At 40.6% G+C, this 23661-nt stretch overlaps 1 protein-coding gene across 1 annotated transcript in view; it reads left to right on the forward strand.

Moving 5' to 3' along the window:
* Positions 1-5812: 5812 nt before the first annotated feature.
* The window catches only part of il1rapl1b (interleukin 1 receptor accessory protein-like 1b), a gene marked incomplete at both ends in the record, with an annotated part of 59046 nt that continues 41197 nt past the window's right edge, over positions 5813-23661 (forward strand). The window contains 4 exons of the mRNA XM_079483833.1: positions 5813-5879; positions 14879-15158; positions 19364-19550; positions 19820-19973. Of these exons, the coding sequence (XP_079339959.1) occupies positions 5813-5879; positions 14879-15158; positions 19364-19550; positions 19820-19973 (688 nt within the window). The remainder of the gene's footprint in view (positions 5880-14878; positions 15159-19363; positions 19551-19819; positions 19974-23661) is intronic.

The raw sequence follows: 23661 nt of genomic DNA on the forward strand, positions 1-23661 counted from the left end.
GGGTTGCTTGGGGAGTCTTGGGAAGTCGTCTGGGTTGTCTGGGGAGTCTTGGGAAGTCGCCTGGGTTGTCTGGGGAGTCTTGGGAAGTCGCCTAGGTTGTCTGGGGAAGTCGCCTGGGTAGTCTTGGGAAGTCGTCTGGGGAGTCTTGGGAAGTCGCCTGGGTTGTCTGGAGAGTCTTGGGAAGTCACCTGGGTGGTCTGGAGAGTCTTGGGAAGTCGCCTGGGTTGTCTGGGGAGTCTTCAGAAGTCGCCTGGGTTGTCTGGGGAGTCTTGGGAAGTTGCCTGGGTTGTCTGGGGAAGTTGCCTGGGGAGTCTTGGGAAGTCGCCTGTGTTGTCTGGGGAGTCTTGGGAAGTCGCCTGGGTTGTCTGGAGAGTCTTGGGAAGTCATCTGGGTTGTCTAGGGAGTCTTGGGAAGTCGCCTGGGTTGTCTGGAGAGTCTTGGGAAGTCGCCTGGGTTGTCTGGAGAGTCTTGGGAGATCGCCTGGGTTGTCTGGAGAGTCTTGGGAAGTCACCTGGGTTGTCTGGGGAGTCTTGGGAAGTCGCCCGGGGTTGTCTGGGGAGTCTTGGGAAGTCGCCTGGGTTGCCTGGGGAGTCTTGGGAAGTCGCCTGGGTTGTCTGGGGAGTCTTGGGAAGTCGCCTGGGTTGTCTAGGGAGTCTTGGGAAGTCGCCTGGGTTGTCTGGGGAGTCAACAGGAGTTGGGTTGGATGGACTTGCAGTAGAATTTTACAAGCATTTCTGGAAGTTACTGGGCAAAGATTTGCATGATGTACTTTTGGAATGTATTAATGAAGGAACTATGCTGTTAAGTTGTTGAAGAGCAGTATTAACACTGATTCCAAAAAATTTAGATTTTTAAAGAACTGGCGTCCAGTCTCACTTTTATGTGTTGATCTTAAAATATTGTCTAAAGCTTTGACTAATAGACTGAAACAACATATGGCCGCTGTGATTCACGTGGGTCAAACTTACTGCATTCCAAAACAAAAAACTTTTGACAAGACATAACATTGTTATAATGAGGCATTATAACAATTGCACAAAACATAATTTAAATATTGAATTATTATCGCTGGACCAAGAAAAGGCTTTGACAGAGTGGACCATCACTATTTGTTTAAGACTCTTGAAGCTTTTGGATTTGGACAATATTTTATGTCCTGTATTAACTTGCTATACAAAGAGATTTATAGTATGCTAAATGGGACTGTTACTAGAACCTTTTCTGTGAATAGAGGCATACGACAGGGATGTCCTCTATCAGGTCTTTCATATTCTATGTCAATAGAACCTTTATTGGTTATGTTGAGAAAACATTTTTCTGGCTTTTCTCTTCCGGGTACTTTTGAAGTAGTTTCCATAAAATTGCGATTTAACAGTAGTAAAAATTCTGAAGATATTATCAAATTGGTAACTTTTAAAAATAATTTTCAAAAAGCATCATCAACTTTTGTTAATTGGAAAAAATGTCAGCGAGTGGCGTGTTTTAGGACCCCCAACATTACCAAGACAATATAGTTGGGAAAAATGTATATAAGATGCTTGGAGTTTATGTCGGAAGTGTACTGTATGAAAAAATTATTTGATGATTTTTTCCATTTGGAGATGAATGTAGAGTGTGGAGATCTTCAGTGGAGATTAATTAATTGCATTGTGGCCACAGATAAGTTTGTTGCCAAGGTAGATCAAAATGTTACACCAAATTGTCTTTTTTGTGTTATGATAGATAATGTTTTTCATATGTTTTATGACTGTCCAAGACTTGTATCAATTCTGTTATATGTTATTAAGCTAAATTGGCAATTATGAAATCTCAACAAGAGAAAATCTCTAAAATTAAAATAAGTTGCGGAGTATAAACTAAAGTATATCTAAGTAAACAAATGAAATAAAATATCAATGTCAAATGTAGATTTCAGGCAGAAACATGAGAATGTAATAAAAGTAAAGCGTGTATATGAGCTTTGAGATGAAGGCAGTAGTTTATGCAGCTGAGAGATGAATGAGATGTGTGTCTCTTCTCCTCCAGTAACATCTGCATTCAGAACTCTGACATGACCTTTGACCTCTCTTACATCTTTAAATGGATCACAATGGAGGAGAAAGTCTCTCTCTCTCTACATTCATATTGCCAAAGCATTTGCAGCTGCATAAACATAGTGCATGTATGTAAACAAACGAAAAGAAAGATAATTATAGTACTAAAATAAAATAAAGTGTGATGTATGTAGTGCAACTTAAAGTGGTTTATAATATACACTATGTAAATATATGAAAACAGAAATAAAGTATGGTTAATACAAAAAACCTACTTGTAAGTCGCTTTGCGACCGCCAAATGAATAAATGTAAATGTAAATATTCTCTCTCTCTTGCTCAGTGAAGTACAGTATGTGAGGTGTCAGTGATGAATAACTTATGTAACTGTAAGAACATCTGCATCAAGCTTATTACATCTCCTATACAAACAGCCACAAATAGAGAGAGAGAAACATTAATCCTGCAGTGAAAGAACTGAGATATAAAGCCTGCAGGGCCTTCTGTGCCATCAAACGCCAATTTGACACATTTGTGATATTTCACCTTAAGACAAACTTCAGAAGGAGCGTTATTATATTATTAAATTATTTTTCATTTACGTCTCAGCCATAAACAGTTTGGTTTACATGCATCTCCGCCCATACACACACAATACATATTTATTAATGTAGATGAGCAAAATATAACTAAATTTCAAAATTAATGCCACAAAACTATGATTTCCATGACATAAAAATCAAGATCCTCTGAAGTAATAAAAAGCGGCAGGAAGATCTTCTAGACGGAAATGAAGACAGAGTTTGAGTCGACAGATTCTGCAGGCGCTCCATTTTCTTATTGGCAATTTCTTTTGGCTCAGACTGTAAACACCCATCCTTCATCAATCCCTCTCTCTCTCTTTCTGTCTCTTTGTTTTTAAGGAAGGGTAATGTGTACATTTTTTATAATATTATATAAAGCTGTGTCACCTCGGAGTGTTTGTTTCAAAACAAGAGAGTAAGAGTGAGGAGGATGAGGAGAGCAATAAAGACGCTGATCTGACGCTGTTTCTCTTTAAATGTATGTATAAGACCATGTTTGTTGTCACGGTTACTGAAATTTACAACAACTAAAGCAGGGCCCGTATTTATCAAGCTTCTGAGAATTACTCACAAGAACACTGCTAAGAATTTACTTAAGAGTAAAAAGAAATTAAGGCTCTAAGCTGCGCTTAAAAGTTAGTTATAAAGCAGCTCAGTTGTAATTTAAGTGAAGTGTGCCGCAAACTGAATTTTGGATGACGACATGGACCAATCACTGAATAGGTTTCCTTATCTAAGAATAATCTCTGATACATTCACGTTGAATGGTTGAAATTCCTATAATACATTATGATATACACCTTGGAAATTAAAGGTAATCACCTTTTCCATCATGTCTTAATTACACATTTTAAACCTGTGCAGAAATATTTTCTTTTGGTTGCTTTAGTCGAGTAGTTTTGCTTTAAATACACTGTAATTGAGAAGCTTGATCAATACATGCCCTGATGTTTAAGACCTGCTGATGAAGTGTTTCAGAGTTCACTTTCCATGAACATTTCACGTCATGCCATTATTGTTTTATGATTGATGATTTATAGATGGTATTTCCTAAAATTTGTTTGTAATAGAACATTTATAATTAAAGTGATAGTTCAGCCAAAAAGCAAGAGTCTCTCTTCAGTGGAACACAAAAGAAGATATTTTGAGAATGTTGTTCGGTCTTCAAAAATCTTATTTGTTTCCTGCAGAAAAATAAAGTCATATAGGCTCCAATCCTACCTCTCCGGCAGATCATTCAAGGTGTCATGGAGGAACTCGCTGTCCACTGCTCACCATATGATCACTGAGGTCCCTCAGGGATCGGTGCTTGGACCGCTGCTTTTTTCCATCTACATGACATCCTTGGGACACATCATACGGGCACACGGCTTCTCGTATCACTGTTATGCTGATGACACACAGATCTACATCTTGTTTCACCCAGACGATACCACTGTAGTAGCTCGCATAAGAGCCTGCCTAAATGACATCTCAGCTTGGATGAAAGAGCATCACCTGCAGCTGAACCCGGCCAAGACAGAACTACTCGTGTTTCCCCCCACACCCCACGGTCCAACACAATCTCACCATCCAGCTTGGCAATTCCACTATCACTCCCTCCGAATCAGCCAGGAACCTCAAAGTCATATTTGATGAACAGCTGTCCTTCAATGATCACATTGCAAAGACAACGCGATCATGCCGATATGCCTTATTTAACATTCGCAAGGTTAGACCCTACCTCACTGAGCATGCCGCACAACTTCTTGTCCAGGCCCTGGTAATCTCAAAGTTGGACTACTGCAATGCTCTCCTTGCTGGTCTTCCTGCAAAGGCTATCAAACCACTTCAGCTGGTTCAAAACGGAGCAGCACGCCTCGTCTTCCAACAGCCCAAGAGGGCTCATGTGACACCCCTTTTCATTTCTCTCCACTGGCTACCGGTTGAAGCCAGGATCAGATTCAAGTCACTGATGCTTGCATACAGGACTATCACTGGATCTGCGCCGGCATACTTTCACACCCTACTACACTCCTACACCCCATCAAGAACCCTGCGTTCAGCAAACGAGCGGCGCCTTGTAATGCCTTCTCATAAGGGCACTAAATCCCTTTCCCGCTCATTCACCTTTACAACTCCTTCCTGGTGAAACATTCTTCCCAATGTTTGTATCAGCACTTATCGTACTATTGCTCTTTGTATGACATGTCGCTTATTGCTCGTGTCGCTTATTGTAAGTCGCTTTGGATAAAAGCATCTGCTAAATGACTGAATGTAAATGTGGAATGAGGATAAAAATAAACGATGACATAATTATCATTTCTGACAGAGAGACAGAGAGAGAGAGAGAGAGAGAGAGAGAGAGAGAGAGAGACAGAGAGAGAGACAGAGAGAGAGACAGAGAGAGAGACAGAGAGAGAGACAGAGAGAGAGACAGAGAGACAGAGAGAGAGACAGAGAGACAGAGAGAGAGAGAGAGAGAGAGAGAGACAGAGAGAGACAGAGAGACAGAGAGACAGAGAGACAGAGAGACAGAGAGAGAGAGAGAGAGAGAGAGAGAGGTAAATATGTCTGTCCTCTTTAAAATCTATCTGCAGGAGTGACAGGGAGATAAAGCATTGCTGACAGCGAGACTGCACTCGTGATATTGAGTCCTGGACAGAGAGCATTCATCTGCTGAGGAACACTATTGACTTGATTTGATTTTCTTTTATTTATTGCTGTATGTTTCACTAGAAGCATGTGGACTGTTAATCTCTCTTCTGCAATATGTTTTGTTTACTGTTTCTGCTTCCTTACAATGGCAGTTCAAGAGCGCTGTGTTTCCTGATAGCCACGTCAGATGGACAGACGGACAAACAATGAGACATGAGTTACACAGTTTAGTTTGATTCATGAGCTGTAATTCATAGAGGACGATGGACTGTCATTGACCCCAGCGCTCAGACTGAAGGGCTTTTACATTCTAAAGGGCGATTTATGGTTGTGCGTAGGCCCTGCATAGCCAGGCGTTCACCTTTACAGAAATGTAGCAACGCATCAACTCAACACGGACCCTACACAGACGGCATTCGCTGTGATTGGTCTGTTTGAACCCCTCCCTCTGGTCACAAATCTCTGCGATAGGGTCATGTTTTCTCAAACGCACTACTGATTGAATTATCTAAGTCAATTACTTTTTCATTTGTATTTAACATCTCAAGGTGCAACAAAAATGACGGTTTACTTGCCGCTTTCACGGCTAATGCTTCTCAGAGAGCGTACACTAGAGGTCTTCACAGGTCCACTTAGATCCGAAAACCCATTGCCTGACCCAAGCTGGCCAAATAAAAGATTCATGGGTGCCTCGGACATGGGTCGGGTATAATATTAGGGGACTTCGGGTCTCTGGTAATTTAAAATGAAAATGTTTTTGCTGAATAGACCCAGAAGACCCGAACTGTCCCATACATGAACAGTGTGTCGCTCGTGTTTATGTAGTTGCCAGCCCCCTCTTGCGACATGGTGTGGCTGGATGGTGGGCTAATTTACGTTTAGCCAGACCTGTCAATAAAGAAAACTGGATAAAGCTGCATCTTTATACTGTTTTGTGTCTATTCTGATTTTTCTGTTGCAACATTTGCCAGAGTTGCCAATTGCAACAAGAGGACCAACAATTTCTTGTTCTATCAATTTCATTTTTATTGACCTATTTAGTTTTTCATATCCACTGTTTACAACTGAAAGAGGAATTCTGTAATAACAATAACAAAATATAATCTAATGCGTAAATAAAATGAAAATAAACAGCAGCGAGCCGAACTGGTTACTGGGCCACTGGGATTTATTTCTGGATACCTCCGATGGTCAGGCTGGTGAGTGCGGGTCTGCAGACACATACTGTATACGTCGAAGACGTTTACATCTGGGTCCAGTCGGGTTCGAAACAAATGACGCCGGGTAGGGTCGGACTCAGATCTAACTTTATTGGGTCTGTCTCGGGTCGGGTCTTTCTTTTAAAAAAACAATGATTCAATTCAATTCAATTTTATTTATATAGCGCTTTTCACAATTTGCATTGTTCCAAAGCAGCTGTACAGGGGAAAAACGAAAAACCCAAGAAAGGGTAAAACACACTACATGGTGTGTTATATAATAAATCCAATTATTCTAGTAAATAATATCTAATGTCAGCATCTCCTGGTGGTTTATTAAGCATATTTGCTTTAAGTGAATGCTTGGCTGAAAAAATGTGTCTTTAATCTAGATTTAAATTGGGCGAGTGTGTCTGATCCTCGAATAGTGTCAGGAAGGCTATTCCAGAGTTTAGGTGCTACGTATGAAAAGCTTGGCCCCCTTTGGTGGATTTAGATATTCTAGGTATTATCAAAAGTCCTGCATTTTGAGATCTTAGAGAGCGTGATGGGTTGTAGTGTGATAGAAGCTCTGTTGGGTAGGTAGGGGCTAAACCCTTTAAGGCTTTATAAGTGATTAAAATAACTTTAAAGTCAATACGATACTTAATGGGTAGCCAGTGAAGGGTTGATAAAATTGGGGTTATGTGATCAAATTTTCTGGTCCTGGTTAGAACTCTGGCAGCTGCGTTCTGAACTAACTGTAGTTTGTTTATTGATGATGCAGGACAAACACTAAGTAGCGCATTACAGTAGTCAAGTCTTGAGGTCATAAATGCATGAATAAGCTTCTCCGCGTCAGCAACACACAGAATATTTCGTAACTTGGCAACATTTCTTAAGTGGAAAAAGGCTGTTTTTGTGACATTTGAGATGTGATTTCTAAATGACAAGTTGCTGTCTAATATAACATCTAGATCTTTTACTGTATTTGTTGGAGTCACAGTACATCCTTCAACTTGCAGTTTATAATCAGAAATATTCGGTTTGCGTGTCTTTGGTCCGATAAGTAATATTTCTGTTTTATTAGAATTTAAAAGAAGGAAATTACAGGTCATCCAATGTTGTATATCTTCAATGCACTCTGCCAATTTGGATAGCTGGGAGGAATCATCTGGTTTTGATGAGATATATAGCTGAGTATCATCTGCATAGCAGTGGAAGCTGATTCCATGTTTTTTAATAATGTTTCCGAGGGGAAGCATGTATATGGAGAACAGCACGGGTCCCAGAACCGATCCCTGAGGTAATCCATAATTTACTTGCGTTAGATTGGATGATTCCCCATTTAAATGGACAAATTGATGTCTTTCTGACAAGTAAGATCTAAACCACTGTAGTGCCTGTCCCTCAATACCGGTATAATTGTGTAAGCGATCTAGAAGTATGTTATGGTCTACGGTATCGAACGCAGCACTAAGGTCAAGCAGGACCAAGAGTGAGATGTTACCTTTATCTGATGCTATAAGCAGGTCGTTTGTAATTTTAACGAGCGCAGTTTCTGTGCTATGATGCGATCTAAAGCATGACTGAAATTTTTCGTGCATGTTGTTATTTTGTAAGAAAGAGCACAACTGAGTGCACTCTACTTTTTCTAGTATTTTAGACAGGTATGGGAGATTTGAAATCGGTCCATAGTTTCCAAGTTCATTTGGATCTAAGTTTGGTTTCTTGATTAGAGGCTTAATGACGGCCATTTTAAAGGGTCCTGGGACATGGCCTAGATTAATTGACGAGTTGATAATGTTATAAATGGGCTCAATTGCAACAGGTAGTAGCTCTTTTAATAGTTTAGTTGGTATGGGGTCTAATAAGCAAGTTGTAGGTTTAGAAGTTGCGATAAGTTTAATTAAATCTTCCTGTTTTATAGATGTAAAACGCTGGAGCCTTTGTTTTGGAGCGATGGTTGGTGCTAATTCATAGGACAGATTTGGAGGTTGAGTTTTTACAATTTTGTCACGAATGTTTTCGATTTTCTCTGTAAAGAATTTCATGAATTCATTGCTACCGAGGTGCGGCGGAATAGCCAGGTCAGGTGGTGTCTGTTTATTTGTTAATTTAGCGACTGTGCTAAATAGAAACCTTGGATTGTTTTTGTTGGTTTCTATGAGGTTACGAAGGTGCTCAGCCTTTGCTGCTTTTAGTGCCTTTTTATAACAATTTGCACTCTCTTTCCACGCCATTTTAAAGACTTCTAATTGAGATTTTTTCCATTTGCGCTCTAGTTTGCGAGTTTCTCTTTTAAGGGCGCGAGTGGTGCTATTGTACCATCGTGCAATATTTTTCTCATTAATCTTTTTTGACTTCGTAGGTGCAACAGCTTCTAATGTATTAGAGAAAATAGTGCCCAATTTCCTGGTCATGACATCGAGCGATTCTTTATTTATTGGTATGGTTATTAAAGGAGTCAGATCTGGCAAGCTCTTTGCGAAACTATCTTTAGTAGCGGAGGTGATTGTTCTACCCTGTCGATAACGAGTTAAAGGGCTGATTCCTGGCGTGCGCAAAGTACCCGTTATAAGATAGTGATCGGTGACATCGTCGCTTTGAGGCATAATATCTATATTGGTTAGATCGGCTCCGTGAGATATAATCAGGTCTAGTGTATGATTAAATCGATGAGTGGGTCCTTTAATGTGTTGTATTACCCCAAAAGATTGTAGTAGTTCTGTAAACGCCAGTGCTAATGCATCGGTAGCGCTATCTACGTGGATATTAAAATCTCCGACAATTAGTATTTTATCAACGTTAACCAATAGGTCAGATAGGAAGTCAGCGAACTCTTTCAGAAAATCAGTATAGGGACCCGGGGGTCTATACACCGTAGCCAATGTAAAACAAAGCAAAGGTTTTTTACTTCTGTAAGGAATAATTATGTTCAACGCAAGCACTTCAAATGATTTAAATTTATGCTCGGTTCTCTGAGTTACAGTAAGAACGTTTCTAAATATTATAGCGACGCCGCCACCCCGACCAACCGGACGTGGCTCATGCATATAACAGTAACTTGGTGGGGTACACTCATTTAGGCCGAAATATTCATTTGGTTTAAGCCAGGTCTCGGTAAGACAGAGTATATCAAAACTGTTGTCCGTGATCATTTCATTTACAATTACTGCCTTTGAATTTAGTGATCTAATATTAAGTAGGCCGAACTTTATGAATTGGTTTTGGTTGTTTATTACATTGTCTTCAGGTTTAATCACGATCAGATTTTTTCTCTCACTTTTGCCAAAATTTTTACTTTGTGGTATTATTCGGGGGACACATATAGTCTCTATATATTTGGAAGCAGTAACATTTATAGCAGTTGAGGCGCACATACTATGGTTAAAGTTTTTACTTACCTGAGGGGGACTTACCTGTGGGAGACATAGTCAACCGATGCGTAGCGCCTTCGAGATGTTGTCTGACAGGAGAGCCGCTCCGATGCTGCTGGGGTGCAGGCCGTCGGGGGGGAAGAGCCTAGGTCGCTCCCAGAACAGATCAAAATTATTTACAAAGAGCAGCTTCTGTTCAATACACCATGACATCAACCATTGGTTAAGCGAAAAAAGTCTACTGAACTTATCATTCCCTCGTCGGTAGGTAGGCAGCGGTCCTGATACGATAATCCTCGCTGTGGGCGATGCGTTGCGTACCGTCTCGATCAGACTCCTGAAGTCCCTCTTCAGGATCTCCGACTGCCGCATTCTGACGTCGTTCACTCCCGCGTGCAGCACGACAGCTTCAACGTTAGCGTTGTCCTTCAGGATCGCAGGTACCTGCGCAGATACATCAAGAACACGAGCGCCGGGAAAACAGTGAGTGGGCACCTTACCTTTAGTAGATGTAGCGCGTATGTTCCGGACGATCGAGTCTCCGATGATCACAGCGTTGCATTCGGTCTCGCAGAGGGCGGCAAAGCGGTTCCTGGTCTGGATCTCGAAGACCGGTGGTGGCAGCTGGGTCATCTCAACGGTCCTGGCTAGCGCCTTTCGCCGTTGATGTGCCGGTGCGGGGGTGAAGTTCATTTGGGCTGGTCGTGTTCTCGTAGCCTGCGCTCTGTGCAGAGAAACACGCGGAGTAGAAGTGGAAGAAGTATTTTAATCGCGATGAAAATTTACCGCGGATTTGCGAGCTTCAGCACGGGGTGTTTCCAGCGCTGTTATACGTTCTCGCAGCCGTGTTTGCTTCTCAAGTAAATCCTGGATCTGCTTCTCCACAGCCTCAAATTCCGACTGTAGCGCAAGCGTTTCCTCATCTGCACTCAAAGGTACAAACACGTCTGAAGCATTAGCATTAGCCATTAGTGATGTAATAATGAGAACAGCGAGTTAAGCAGTATGCAGGCTGGTAATGCTAATAGCCTAAGGGCTAACACAGAATGATCCGATACAAATAATTTATCAGTACGTTTAACAACGATATTTGTTTATGCTATGCTTAAGGATAGGTTTCACTCTGGCTTAATAACAATTTAAGACACAATTCTTCAAGATGTAACAAGAATTATTAGATTTGAAAGAGCTCCCGCTCAAACCATGCGCTCTCAGTAAACTCTCCGCAAACTCGCAGCCTATGATGCACGTCGGGTTCGGGTAACAAGTGATTCGGGTCATTTCTGGTCAAGTAAAGATCTTTGGACCCGAGAAATCCTCTAGCGTACACAACGAGCTCCTTCTTCTTCAGCTCTTGTCTTGGTAACACAAGCAACACGCTCGTGAACACTGATGCTAGTGGTCATTGGCTGTCGACGTGGACAACAGGGCACAAGTATAAACAAAAAACAGTACATTGCCTACGGCATAGAGGTCCGATGTAGAAATAAAAATCGCACTTAACTCTTTCTGTCACAACTCAATTCCTTATGTTTTGAATGAAAAGAAGAGAAAGTTGGTTTTCAACAGTCTTTACTACAGTCCTGACAGTAATAAACCTTTGTCTCGATCAAGTATTGAAAAAAGCCACATACAGTCCGCTGCTTTTTTTCGAGAGTTGTTTTATCTAAACTCATTTATACACTGTTGCTCTGTGGATCAGATGCTTACAATATATTAAGGTAAGATTGTAAATTTCACCTTTTAGAAATATCATCAGGTCCTATAACATTTACATGTATGCATTTGGCAGATGGTTTTTCATTGCATTGTACTACACATTTGTTTTTGACTATGTGCAATCCCCTGGGATCCAACCCATGAACGCCACGCTCTCACCACTGAGTCACAGGAAAGCTATAACAAACAATAGCAGTCACAGCTTCTAGGAGAAAAGAGTTTTTACTATCAAACAGTCAAGTACAGTTTCATTCAGAGGCAATTATTTAAAGACATAAATAACATACTAATATAGTTTATTAGTTGGAATATAGAGGGATATTAACTTGAACAGGTCTGTGTTTATCGACGGCATCTTGTTGTAAATTCTGGTATTTTATATCATGATTAACACACACATGATCAGAATCTTCTGATCTCTTCTGGCAGTGAGAGAGAGACAGACAGAGAGAGAGACAGCCGTCATCCTGATATCCTTTCTCTCACAGCAGGAAAATCCCATTACAAGAAGCGCTCCATATTCATTTGATTTCATCAGAAGACATTACTGGGATCTTTTTAAAACCTTTAAACTGGACCAGGCCAACGTTTCTGACCTTGAAGGTTTCTGGTTGTTAAAAGCTGAACTGCAATAATTCATGCGACTGCAGGCGCAGTGAATGAGTTTAAATATGAGCTGCATGCTATCAAACACACAATACTTGTAGATGAGTGTAGATGTCTAAATATATACAGCTGTGGAAGAAATTAAGAGATTTTAAAATGTTCTGATTTTAAAATGCACTATTTTTAGGTTTGTGTTTAGGTAAAATTATCATTTTTGTTTCATTCTGTGAACTATACAGAAAAGGTGAAAATATGCTCAGTTTTTCTTCAGATTCAAGTTAATATTTACTTCTAAGCAATACAACATGTGTGTTTGTTCTGATCAATGTTTCTGTAATGAGATCTCGTCTGATTCTCACCTGCACTCATTCATTTTTCTCTGGTCTCTCTCTCTCTCTCTCTGGTCTCTCTCTGTCTCTCTCTTCTACAGAATAAATTAACGCTATGCAAATGTTAGTAACTATTGCCAGGAGAGCAATTTTCATTTTCATCCATCTTTTTGCCGCAGGTAGATTTATTATTAACTCAATTTGCATTAAAGGTTTAATTTGCTGCGGGAGTGGATGGGTGTTTGTGTAGTTTGTGCAGTGTCTGGGGGGGGGGGGTTTCATTAAGGATTAGGGTTAACAGGAGAGAAGCTATCATTAGTCCGATAGAAAAACAATTAAAGTCGATTGAGATTCCTCACTTAGAGACACAATTGTGTGTGTACTGTGTTAAAGTTGTGTATCTTAGCATTTGTTGTTATGGGATAATGATATATACATTTTGAATCAGGTGCTGTCAGGGTTACTGGGGTTCTCCTCAGCACTTTGCGAGATAGTGATTTGTGTTGAGTTGATTTACAGATATTAAACATCAGTCTTGTTCGTATTGCTTTGAGCGCTGTGTTTGATGTGATATTATGTTATGACAAGAGATTACAGCACATATAGACAACATCACGCTGCTACACACACCCCAGCTTTGCCAGTCTGTGTGTGTGTGTGTCTGAATGTTAAAAAACAACAACATTCCATAATGAGCAATAAGATGAATGATAACCTGACACATAACTGTCTGCTGCTGTAAGTATGTTGACAATATTCCCAAGTAAACTGCTTGATTTAATCATTTTCCAGTAGAGAAAGTCTGTCTCTCTCACTCTCCCTCTCTCTCTCTCTCTCTCTCTCTCTCTGTCTGTCTCTCTCTCTCTCTCCTCTTTCTCTCTCTCTCTCTCTCTCTCTCTCTCTCTCTCTCTCTCTCTCTCTCTCTCTCTCTCTCTCTCTCTCTCTCTCTCTCTCTCTCTCTGTCTCTGTCTCTGTCTCTGTCTCTGTCTCTGTCTCTCTCTCTCTCTCTCTCTCAAAAATATTGAATAGAACAGCTCAGTAAGTATACAATGCTTATAGTTTCTATTTTAATGTTTTAAAAAAAATATGCCACTTATGTCGTGAACGTGGTGGAAGATGGAAGAACCCAAGTGCAAGGCAGCGGGGATGAAGGGGTTAACAAATAGACTTTAATAACAAACAAGAACAAAACAAACACCCACGATGGGGAAATCTCTGACTAAACACTAAAACAGAAATCAACCACTTCCCACAAGGGGGGCAAGAATAACCAAGCACAAAACGTACTAGGTAATTTAACATAAACATTGACCGGCACATGAACAAAGGAACTCTAAGTACAGGGCAGGAAACATGTACAACAAACGAGCACAAGACAATAGACAAGAGGGCATTAAATAGGGAGATTAACAAAGGAGATAACGATGGGCAGGTGTGGGTGATGAGACACATGAGGAAAGCTATACTAGGAATAAGAGGGGCGGGGCCAATGACGAGACTGGAGAGAACTTATATTATAATAATAACAACGTAATATTATGTCCTGATTGACAATAATATGTTTCTCTCCACATAAAACACGTGGGTCTGTCATGATTCTGCCACTAGACTAGAAAATCAAGACAACAGAAGGCGGAATCATGACAACTTCAGTTTGTTTATTTGGTCTACACTTTACAGCCAATGAATATGTTATAATCTGCTGCCATTGAAGTTCTTCAACATCGTATTTCAAAGCACGCAATCAATCATCTAAACACTCCACCACGAAAATTTCGTTTTGTAGGAAAAGTGGCAGTTTAAAAGAGACCAGCCTTGCATTGATTTTCTGACCTTATCGGTACCATAAAATAAAATGTGATTAACCGTGAAGCCCTAGTTTGACACGTACGGCAAAAAGCCAATCACACGGAACATGGAAACATCATCAGTTTGATTGACTTCTCACGAGTATCAGCGCAATTCACTTTTCTGTTGAAGAATCTGAAAAATTTTGAAAAAATCTCATTAATTATTTTGGTCCTCAGGAGGAAAACAGTTTTTAGATAAAAAAAAAAACGTGTTTATTCAAAAATGTTCAAATGCAGTAAGGTTAGTGTGAGTTTAAGAGGATACAATGTACAGTTTACATAGTAATAAATTCACAATGACTATGGAAATTCCCCATAAAAGATGTGTGTGTGTGCACATGCTTGTCTGGCTGATGTTTGTTGTGTGTTTATAGTGTGTGTTTCACATTTCCTGGAAGATTGTTCAGCTGCACATCAAACTTTTCTTACATACACACAACTGTTGCTGGTCTCTCTGTCTGTAAGTGTGTGCCCTCTCTCTTTATTTGCTGCTTAAACAGATCTGTTATATTTCACCTATTAAAGGTGGTCCTCTCTCTCTCTCTCTCTCTCTCTCTCTGCAGTGGACGGCTGTACTGACTGGTCTGTGGACTACCTGAAATATAAAGTTCTGCTCGGAGAGCCCGTGAGGATTAAATGTGCTTTATTTTATGGATATATCCGTACAAATTACACACATGCACAGAGTGCAGGACTCAGTTTGATGTGGTACAAGAGCACGGGTCACGGAGACTTCGAGGAGCCCATTTCATTTGACGGGGATCGTATGAGTAAAGAGGAGGACTCCATATGGTTCAGACCGGCCGAGTTACAGGACATGGGACATTATTCATGTGTGTTGAGGTACAAGCTGCTTCTTTTTTTCTGTGCCAAGTCAACTTTATTTCAGCACTTTTACAGTTTACTTCGTATCAAAGCTAAGATATAGCCCTAAAAGAAAAATGAAACAGAGATAAGTCAAGATTATTATACTATATACTATTGTTATACTATAAAGAACAAAAAAATATGGTATTATTGAAAGACAGTTTCTACTGAGGTCTCAGGTGTTCAGACAGTTTCTACTGAGGTCTCAGGTGTTCAGACAGTTTCTACTGAGGTCTCAGGTGTTCAGACAGTTTCTACTGAGGTCTCAGGTGTTCAGACAGTTTCTACTGAGGTCTCAGGTGTTCAGACAGTTTCTACTGAGGTCTCAGGTGTTGAGTCAGCTTCTACTGAGGTCTCAGGTGTTCAGACAGTTTCTACTGAGGTCTCAGGTGTTCAGACAGTTTCTACTGAGGTCTCAGGTGTTCAGACAGTTTCTACTGAGGTCTCGGGTGTTCAGACAGTTTCTACTGAGGTCTCGGGTGTTGAGTCAGCTTCTACTGAGGTCTCAGGTGTTCAGACAGTTTCTACTGAGGTCTCGGGTGTTCAGACAGTTTCTACTGAGGTCTCAGGTGTTGAGTCAGCTTCTACTGAGGTCTCAGGTGTTCAGACAGTTTCCACTGAGGTCTCAGGTGTTGAGTCAGCTTCTACTGAGGTCTCAGGTGTTCAGACAGTTTCTACTGAGGTCTCGGGTGTTCAGACAGTTTCTACTGAGGTCTCGGGTGTTGAGTCAGCTTCTACTGAGGTCTCAGGTGTTCAGACAGTTTCTACTGAGGTCTCGGGTGTTCAGACAGTTTCTACTGAGGTCTCAGGTGTTGAGTCAGTTTCTACTGAGGTCTCAGGTGTTCAGACAGTTTCTACTGAGGTCTCGGGTGTTCAGACAGTTTCTACTGAGGTCTCAGGTGTTGAGTCAGTTTCTACTGAGGTCTCAGGTGTTCAGACAGTTTCTACTGAGGTCTCGGGTGTTCAGACAGTTTCTACTGAGGTATCAGGTGTTCAGACAGTTTCTACTGAGGTCTCAGGTGTTCAGACAGTTTCTACTGAGGTTTCAGGTGTTGAGTCAGCTTCTACTGAGGTCTCAGGTGTTGAGTCAGCTTCTACTGAGGTTTCAGGTGTTCAGACAGTTTCTACTGAGGTCTCAGGTGTTCAGACAGTTTCTACTGAGGTCTCAGTTGTTCACACAGTTTCTACTGAGGTCTCAGGTGTTGAGTCAGCTTCTACTGAGGTCTCAAGTGTTCAGACAGTTTCTACTGAGGTCTCAGGTGTTCAGACAGTTTCTACTGAGGTCTCAGGTGTTGAGTCAGCTTCTACTGAGGTTTCAAGTGTTCAGACAGCTTCTACTGAGGTCTCGGGTGTTCAGACAGTTTCTACTGAGGTCTCAGGTGTTGAGTCAGCTTCTACTGAGGTTTCAAGTGTTCAGACAGTTTCTACTGACGTCTCAGGTGTTCAGACAGTTTCTACTGAGGTCTCAGGTGTTGAGTCAGCTTCTACTGAGGTTTCAAGTGTTCAGACAGTTTCTACTGAGGTCTCAGGTCTTGAATCAGCTTCTACTGAGGTCTCGGGTGTTCAGACAGTTTCTACTGAGGTCTCAGGTGTTCAGACAGTTTCTACTGAGGTCTCAGGTGTTCAGACCGTTTCTACTGAGGTCTCAGGGGTTGAGTCAGTTTCTACTGAGGTCTCAGGTGTTGAGTCAGTTTCTACTGAGGTCTCAGGTGTTGAGTCAGTTTCTACTGAGGTCTCAGGTGTTCAGACAGTTTCTACTGAGGTCTCAGGTGTTGAGTCAGTTTCTACTGAGGTCTCAGGTGTTCAGACAGTTTCTACTGAGGTCTCAGGTGTTGAGTCAGCTTCTACTGAGGTTTCACGTGTTCAGACAGTTTCTACTGAGGTTTCACGTGTTCAGACAGTTTCTACTGAGGTTTCACGTGTTCAGACAGTTTCTACTGAGGTTTCACGTGTTCAGACAGTTTCTACTGAGGTCTCGGGTGTTCAGACAGTTTCTACTGAGGTCTCAGGTGTTCAGACAGTTTCCACTGAGGTCTCAGGTGTTGAGTCAGTTTCCACTGAGGTCTCAGGTGTTCAGACAGTTTCTACTGAGGTCTCAGGTGTTGAGTCAGCTTCTACTGAGGTTTCACGTGTTCAGACAGTTTCTACTGAGGTTTCACGTGTTCAGACAGTTTCTACTGAGGTTTCACGTGTTCAGACAGTTTCTACTGAGGTCTCGGGTGTTCAGACAGTGTCTACTGAGGTCTCAGGTGTTCAGACAGTTTCTACTGAGGTCTCAGGTGTTGAGTCAGCTTCTACTGAGGTCTCAGGTGTTCAGACAGTTTCCACTGAGGTCTCAGGTGTTGAGTCAGTATTTACTGAGGTCTCAGGTGTTCATATGGTTTCTTTGGGGGTTTCCGGTGTCCAGATGGTAATTGTGTACTACACATGTGACAATTTGGTGTCCTCATTTTATGAAGGGTGTAAACACATACTTCATTTTAAGAACTGCTCTGAAAAACTCGCCTAAAGCAGACATGCACATTGAATGCACATGTGAGCGCAAGCACATACACACGCACATGCTCTCTCTCCTTAATGATGTTAACACCCCTAAATGTGTGACATGTCAGAGAATGATTCAGTTTTTTTATAGGACGGTGATGTGATGGTGAGTAAAGGTTGTGTCTGTTAGCAGATTTTCTGTTGATGTTGGCCGGAGGCTCCAGTATTTCCTTAAATCAGTTTGCAATATTTATGGTGAAGAAGATGAAGGTCAGGCTCCGCTAAGACTCAGAATGACTCATATCTCAAGTGTCACAGCAGTGAAGATGCTACATTACATTCTGTATACCTCAGCAGTAGTACTTACCCATGTTGCATTTCTTCTGTTTATCTCTCTCACTTCCAGCTGTATTGTCCATCACTGTGTGTGTTCAATATATGTGTGTTCAACTTCAGTGTGCATGTGTTAAATGTTTGTGTTATTAGAGTGTGTGTGTGTTCAGAGTGCGAGCACAGAGAGTTCATCAACACACATTAGCAGTTTTCTATTTCCTCAAGCTCGGAACTCAGCATGTAGAAACACACACATCAAATACGCACATTTGTTTATTACGTCCAATGACTTTGCTAGTTTTCTGTAGTGTGTACTGTAGCCTGAGATTCACATGAAGACTATGTAAGATTGATCAGGTATGCATGTGAACACACATGCACACGTTAAATACACACATGTCGAATGCACACAAACACTGAAAGATAACGCATGTGTGGTCACAGAAATCTGTGTTTTATTAAGACTCATTCAGACCTTTGATTTCTTGTCAAATGAATATAAAATCATAAGAGAGAGAATTTGAATGACAGCTGCTGTGATAAATTCCCCCCCAATGTCCTGAATACTTCACACACAATAAATCACACTGAACCGTGCGTTTACTTGGATAAAAATAGCATGGATTATAGTTTGACCCACTTTCTGTGGATTCCGTCGACAGACATATGACATTCTGATCAGATCTCAGATGGATGCTTCTCAGCTGTTTTGTTTCAGGACACACATTTCACTGTGTCATTGTTGTATAAACAAACAGTGTAATGTAATAATTGAATTGAAAATCTTTAAATTCATCTTCGGCCTCACAATAACATATACCACAAATACACTTGACGACACAGTCCAATACAACAAACAAAAACATTTTGCCTCTTGGATTACAGACACATTTCTTGATACTCAACTGTTCACACAGTGATCACAACTGCAGTCTATGGGAGCTAAAGTGTGAATCAGTTTTCATTCTTTGGCACAAAATGCATTCAATGACGACATCTCTCAATTTACATGAAGTCTTTTCTCACTAAGGTACAAACACTACATACCTTAGGTTAAACCCCAATAGTTCCTGTGCAGTCACGTGGTTTTTATGATGAGGCCCGACCTGACTGTGTGTTTGCCCAATATCCCACTTTAGTATTTACTATTACTATGTTCACCTTGAGACAAAACAATCGCACAGATATTTTAAAGATGTGGAAGTTGTTTTCGATCAAGACGCCTCTAACATTGATGTTTGTCTGGGACCAGACCTAAGCCCTGTCTGGGAAACCATCCACTAAAAAGGCTCATGAAAAGAAAAGAATGAATGAACTGTCATCTGTTATCTGTGCTGCTAACATGGCTCGCATGTGTTTCGCAGGAATTCCACCTTCTGTATGAAAGTTTCGATGGTTCTCACTGTGGCTGAGAATGACACGGGTCTCTGTTACAACTCCAAGATGAGATATTTTGAAAAGGCCGAGCTGAGTAAAGGTAAAGACATCCTCTGTCCCAACATCGACGACTACACGCAACCTGGAAAAGTGCCCGAGATGAGCTGGTACAAGGTAGAGTAACTCACCAGCTGTATGGACATTATGATGTTTTCAGCCTTCACAAGTCACATATTGCATTTAACATCTTCACCACACACAGGTGAAAGTTCAAGAGAAACTCATTCTTCTGTTGCGGCAGAACCATTCAGACTATAGTCTTGATCTGCTTACGTCCTAAATGTTTTGGCAGACACATGACTACAGCTGATATTTCAGTATTGTCTGTTGACATCGTTGAAGTCAGTTTGTGAGTTTAACATCAGCTCTGTTTGTACGAGCAGGAATGCCGGCCGAAACACTGGAGGCAGACTGTCGTCAGGAAGGCTGACGTTCTGTCCATTAAAGACGTGCGGGAAGACGACATTGGGAATTACACTTGTGAATTAAAGTTTGGGAGTTTCGTGGTGAGGAGGACCACAGAACTGTCTGTGACCGGTAAGATTAGTTATTCTCAATATCCCCGTTGAAAAAAACAGCATATGCTTGTTAGGAAGGTTTCTCATATAGCCCACCGCAGTATACAAAGTTTTATTTAAAGGAGAACTACATTTGTTAAAGGATAGAAAGTGTAGAAACTAATAAACACTGATGAAATATTTACACCTTCATGTGAAAAATACTCGTGAAGTTGCGGTGTCAGGGATTTCAGTCTTCTGGAAGGTTTTCACTGGTGAATCTTCATTGTTAAAGGTTATTTGTGTATCTTGTGTTTGGGTCCAGAACGGGTGCTGGAGATGTTAGTGCGTGCAGACATCTGCATTGTCTAGCTTTCAAAAAAAACTGTGTTTGAGCAAAACATGTGAAACTCCAGCGGATGGTGTTTGTGGTTTCATGCTTTATGAAAGAGCCAGCGTGTGCTCATCCATAGTCCATGCCCACTGTATTATATTCTCTCATATTGTATTCTGTATTTATTCTAACTGTATATCCTGCACTTGCTAACTGCACTTCTGGTTAGACCTAAACTACATTTCGTTACACTGTACTTGTATATGTGTCATGACAATAAAGTTGAATCTAATCTAATCTAATATGCATCACTTATAGAAATGGTTCTCTTAAGGACTTATTTTCGCCTAATGATAACAAATTATTATTCTTATTGATTTTGTGTCATGGATTTAGCCCATCTGAATGTTCCAGAAAAGGAGAGATCAATGTATTATATTTCTTTGGATAAATTCTCTTTCATCTGTCATTTTTGAGACATTAAATTGATGTAAAATTACATATACAGGTGCTGGTCATATAATTAGAATATCATAAAAAAAAATATTTCAAAAAAGTGAAACTTCTATATTATATATTTATTCATTACACACAGAGTGATATGTTTCAAATGTTTATTTCTTTTATTTTTTATGATTATAACTGACAACTAAGAAAAATCCAAAATTCTGAGAATATAAATACAATACAAAGAAAGGATTTTTAGAAATCATTAAAAGTATGTGCTGGTACAGCACTCAATACTTAGTTGGTGCTCCTTTTGCCTGAATTACTGCAGCAAATCTTCACAATACCCCAGCATGAAGTGCTTCCTGCTATACGGCTGCGTTAACCATGGACCTCAGAAAACACAGTGGACCAACACCAGAAGATGACATGGCACCCCAAACCATCACTGACTGTGGAAACTTTACACGGGACCTGGATCTCTTCCTCCAGACTCTGGGACCCTGATTTCCAAAAGAAATACAAAATGTACTTTCATCAGAGAACATCAAACCAGTCCTTTTTGTCTTTAGCCCAGGCGAGACGCTTCTGACGCTGTCTGTTGTTCAAGAGTGGCTTGACACAAGGAATGCGACAGCTGAAACCCATGTCTTGCATACGTCTGTGCGTACTGGTTCTTGAAGCACGGACTCTTTGTGAATCTCCCCCACATTTTTGAATGGGTTTTGTTTCACAATCCACTCCAGGGTGCGGTTATCCCTATTGCTTGAACACTTTTCTACCACATATTTTCCTTCCCTTTTAATCTCTTAATGTGCTTGGACTCTCTATTTATGTGCTTGGACACAGAGCTCTGTTAGCAGCAAGCCTCTTTTGAAATGATCTTTTGTGTCTTGCCCTCCGTGTGCAAGGTGTCAATGGTCGTCTTTTGGACAACTGTCAAGTCAGCAGTATTCCCCATGATTGTGTAGCCTACAGAACTAGACTGAGATACTGAATTTGGGATTTTCCGTAGCTGTCAGTTATAATCATCAAAATTAAAAGAAATAAACATTTGAAATATATCAGTCTGTGTGTAATGAATGAATATAATATACAAGTTTCACTTTTTGAATGGAATTAGTGAAATAAATCAACTTTTTGATGATATTCTAATTATATGACCAGCATCTGTAAGGTTTGAAATTGGTCACACATTAACATATTTTCAAATCCAGTGATATTATCAGTTTAGGATCAGAAATAGTATTAATAGTTATTAGTTGTCACATTATTGGTTAGATTAGATAATTTTTCTATTATAAAGTCCTAAATAAGAATCACTAAGTGACAGTTTTTAAAATGTTCTTTTATGGCTTGATTCATATGTTATTAAGTGTGTCAAGTCAAGTCAGCTTTATTTATATAGCGCTTTTTACAATTTTCATTGTTACAAAGCAGCTGTACAAGAAAACATTGACTATAAGTAAAACATAAAAGGCTATGGAAGTCAAAACACAGTTCAAATATCAGACACACAATAAATTACTATATGCAGAGTTAATTAAATAAGACTATCAAATTCTAGCAGCCCACTCGGCCAGGCAAACAGTGCAAAACAGTATGCAAACGGTGGCGAGGAACCCAAAACTCCATTGGAGGACAAAAAAACCTCAGAGGGAGACCAGGCCTAACCAGGGGATTCCAGTTCCCCTCTGGCAAAAACTGCTGCCTCTGCACAAGCTCGACAGTGCTTGCACAACAAGGCGAAAATAAAAAACAAATTTAGATTTAAAATTATCATTAATAATCTAATAGCGACTGAAGTTTTGTAGAGTCGCCACGTCCTTCGTCCAGCATTTGTCAGGTCTGGGAATGGATTGCGCCCTGCCCGCTCCGGTAGCCTTGGACTGCGTCCTGCCCGCTCTGGTAACCTTGGAACAATGAGACAAGACTGGCTGAGAGTAGAGTACTGTTCTGCACTCTTTGATGCAACAAATGCATCAGTTGTTATTGGAAGTGTCCCTGGTTCCGGTTGATCTAACTAGTGCAGCCTAGATCTTTGAAATATATATATTATGATAGTGTAGTGTATGCAAGATTAAAAAGATGCGTCTTTAGTCTAGATTTAAACTGACAGAGTGTGTCTGCCTCCCGGACATTGCAGGGAAGACTGTTCCAAAGTTTAGGCGCTAGATAGGAAAAGGATCTGCCGCCTGCACTTGATTTTGAAATTCTAGGTATTACCAACTGACCTGACACCTGAGAGCGTAGTGCACGTGATGGACTATAATACGTGAGAAGTTCTCTCAAGTAGTGAGGAGCTAAACCATGCAGGGCTTTATAGGTAATAAGCAAGATTTTAAAGTTTATGCGATGCTTTACAGGTAACCAGTGCAAGGTTGACAGAACCGGGCTAATATGCTCATACTTTTTTGTACGCGTAAGAACTCGAGCTGCCGCATTTTGGACCAGTTGGAGTTTTTGTAATAGGCCTGCAGGGCAACCACCAAATAGTGCATTACAGTAATCTAGTCTTGATGTCATAAAGGCATGTATAAGCTTCTCTGCATCCGATGGTGACAGCATATGATGTAATTAAGATATATTTTTAAGATGGAAAACACAATTTTACAGGTGTTGGCGACCTGGTTCTCAAATGACAGAGTACTATCGAATATGAAGCCAAGATTCTAGCTAAAGATGAGGGTTTTATGGAACATCCATCAATAGTTAAGAAGTATTCTTGGTTGTTACGTAGGGCGGTTTTCGGTCCGATAAGTAACACTTCAGTTTGTCCGAGTTCAGTAATAAAAATTGCTACTCATGTGTGTACTGGGCTGTTTTTGTGAAATATGTACACCTCTCACACGCACGCACGCAGGCGCTACACTACACTCCTCACATGAATGTACAGTGTTTGTTTGTTGTGTACTGTATCTCCTCTCACAGCTACATTTGTGTTGAA

Source organism: Barbatula barbatula (assembly GCF_947034865.1).
Source record: "Barbatula barbatula genome assembly, chromosome: 20".
Lineage (NCBI taxonomy): Eukaryota > Metazoa > Chordata > Actinopteri > Cypriniformes > Nemacheilidae > Barbatula > Barbatula barbatula.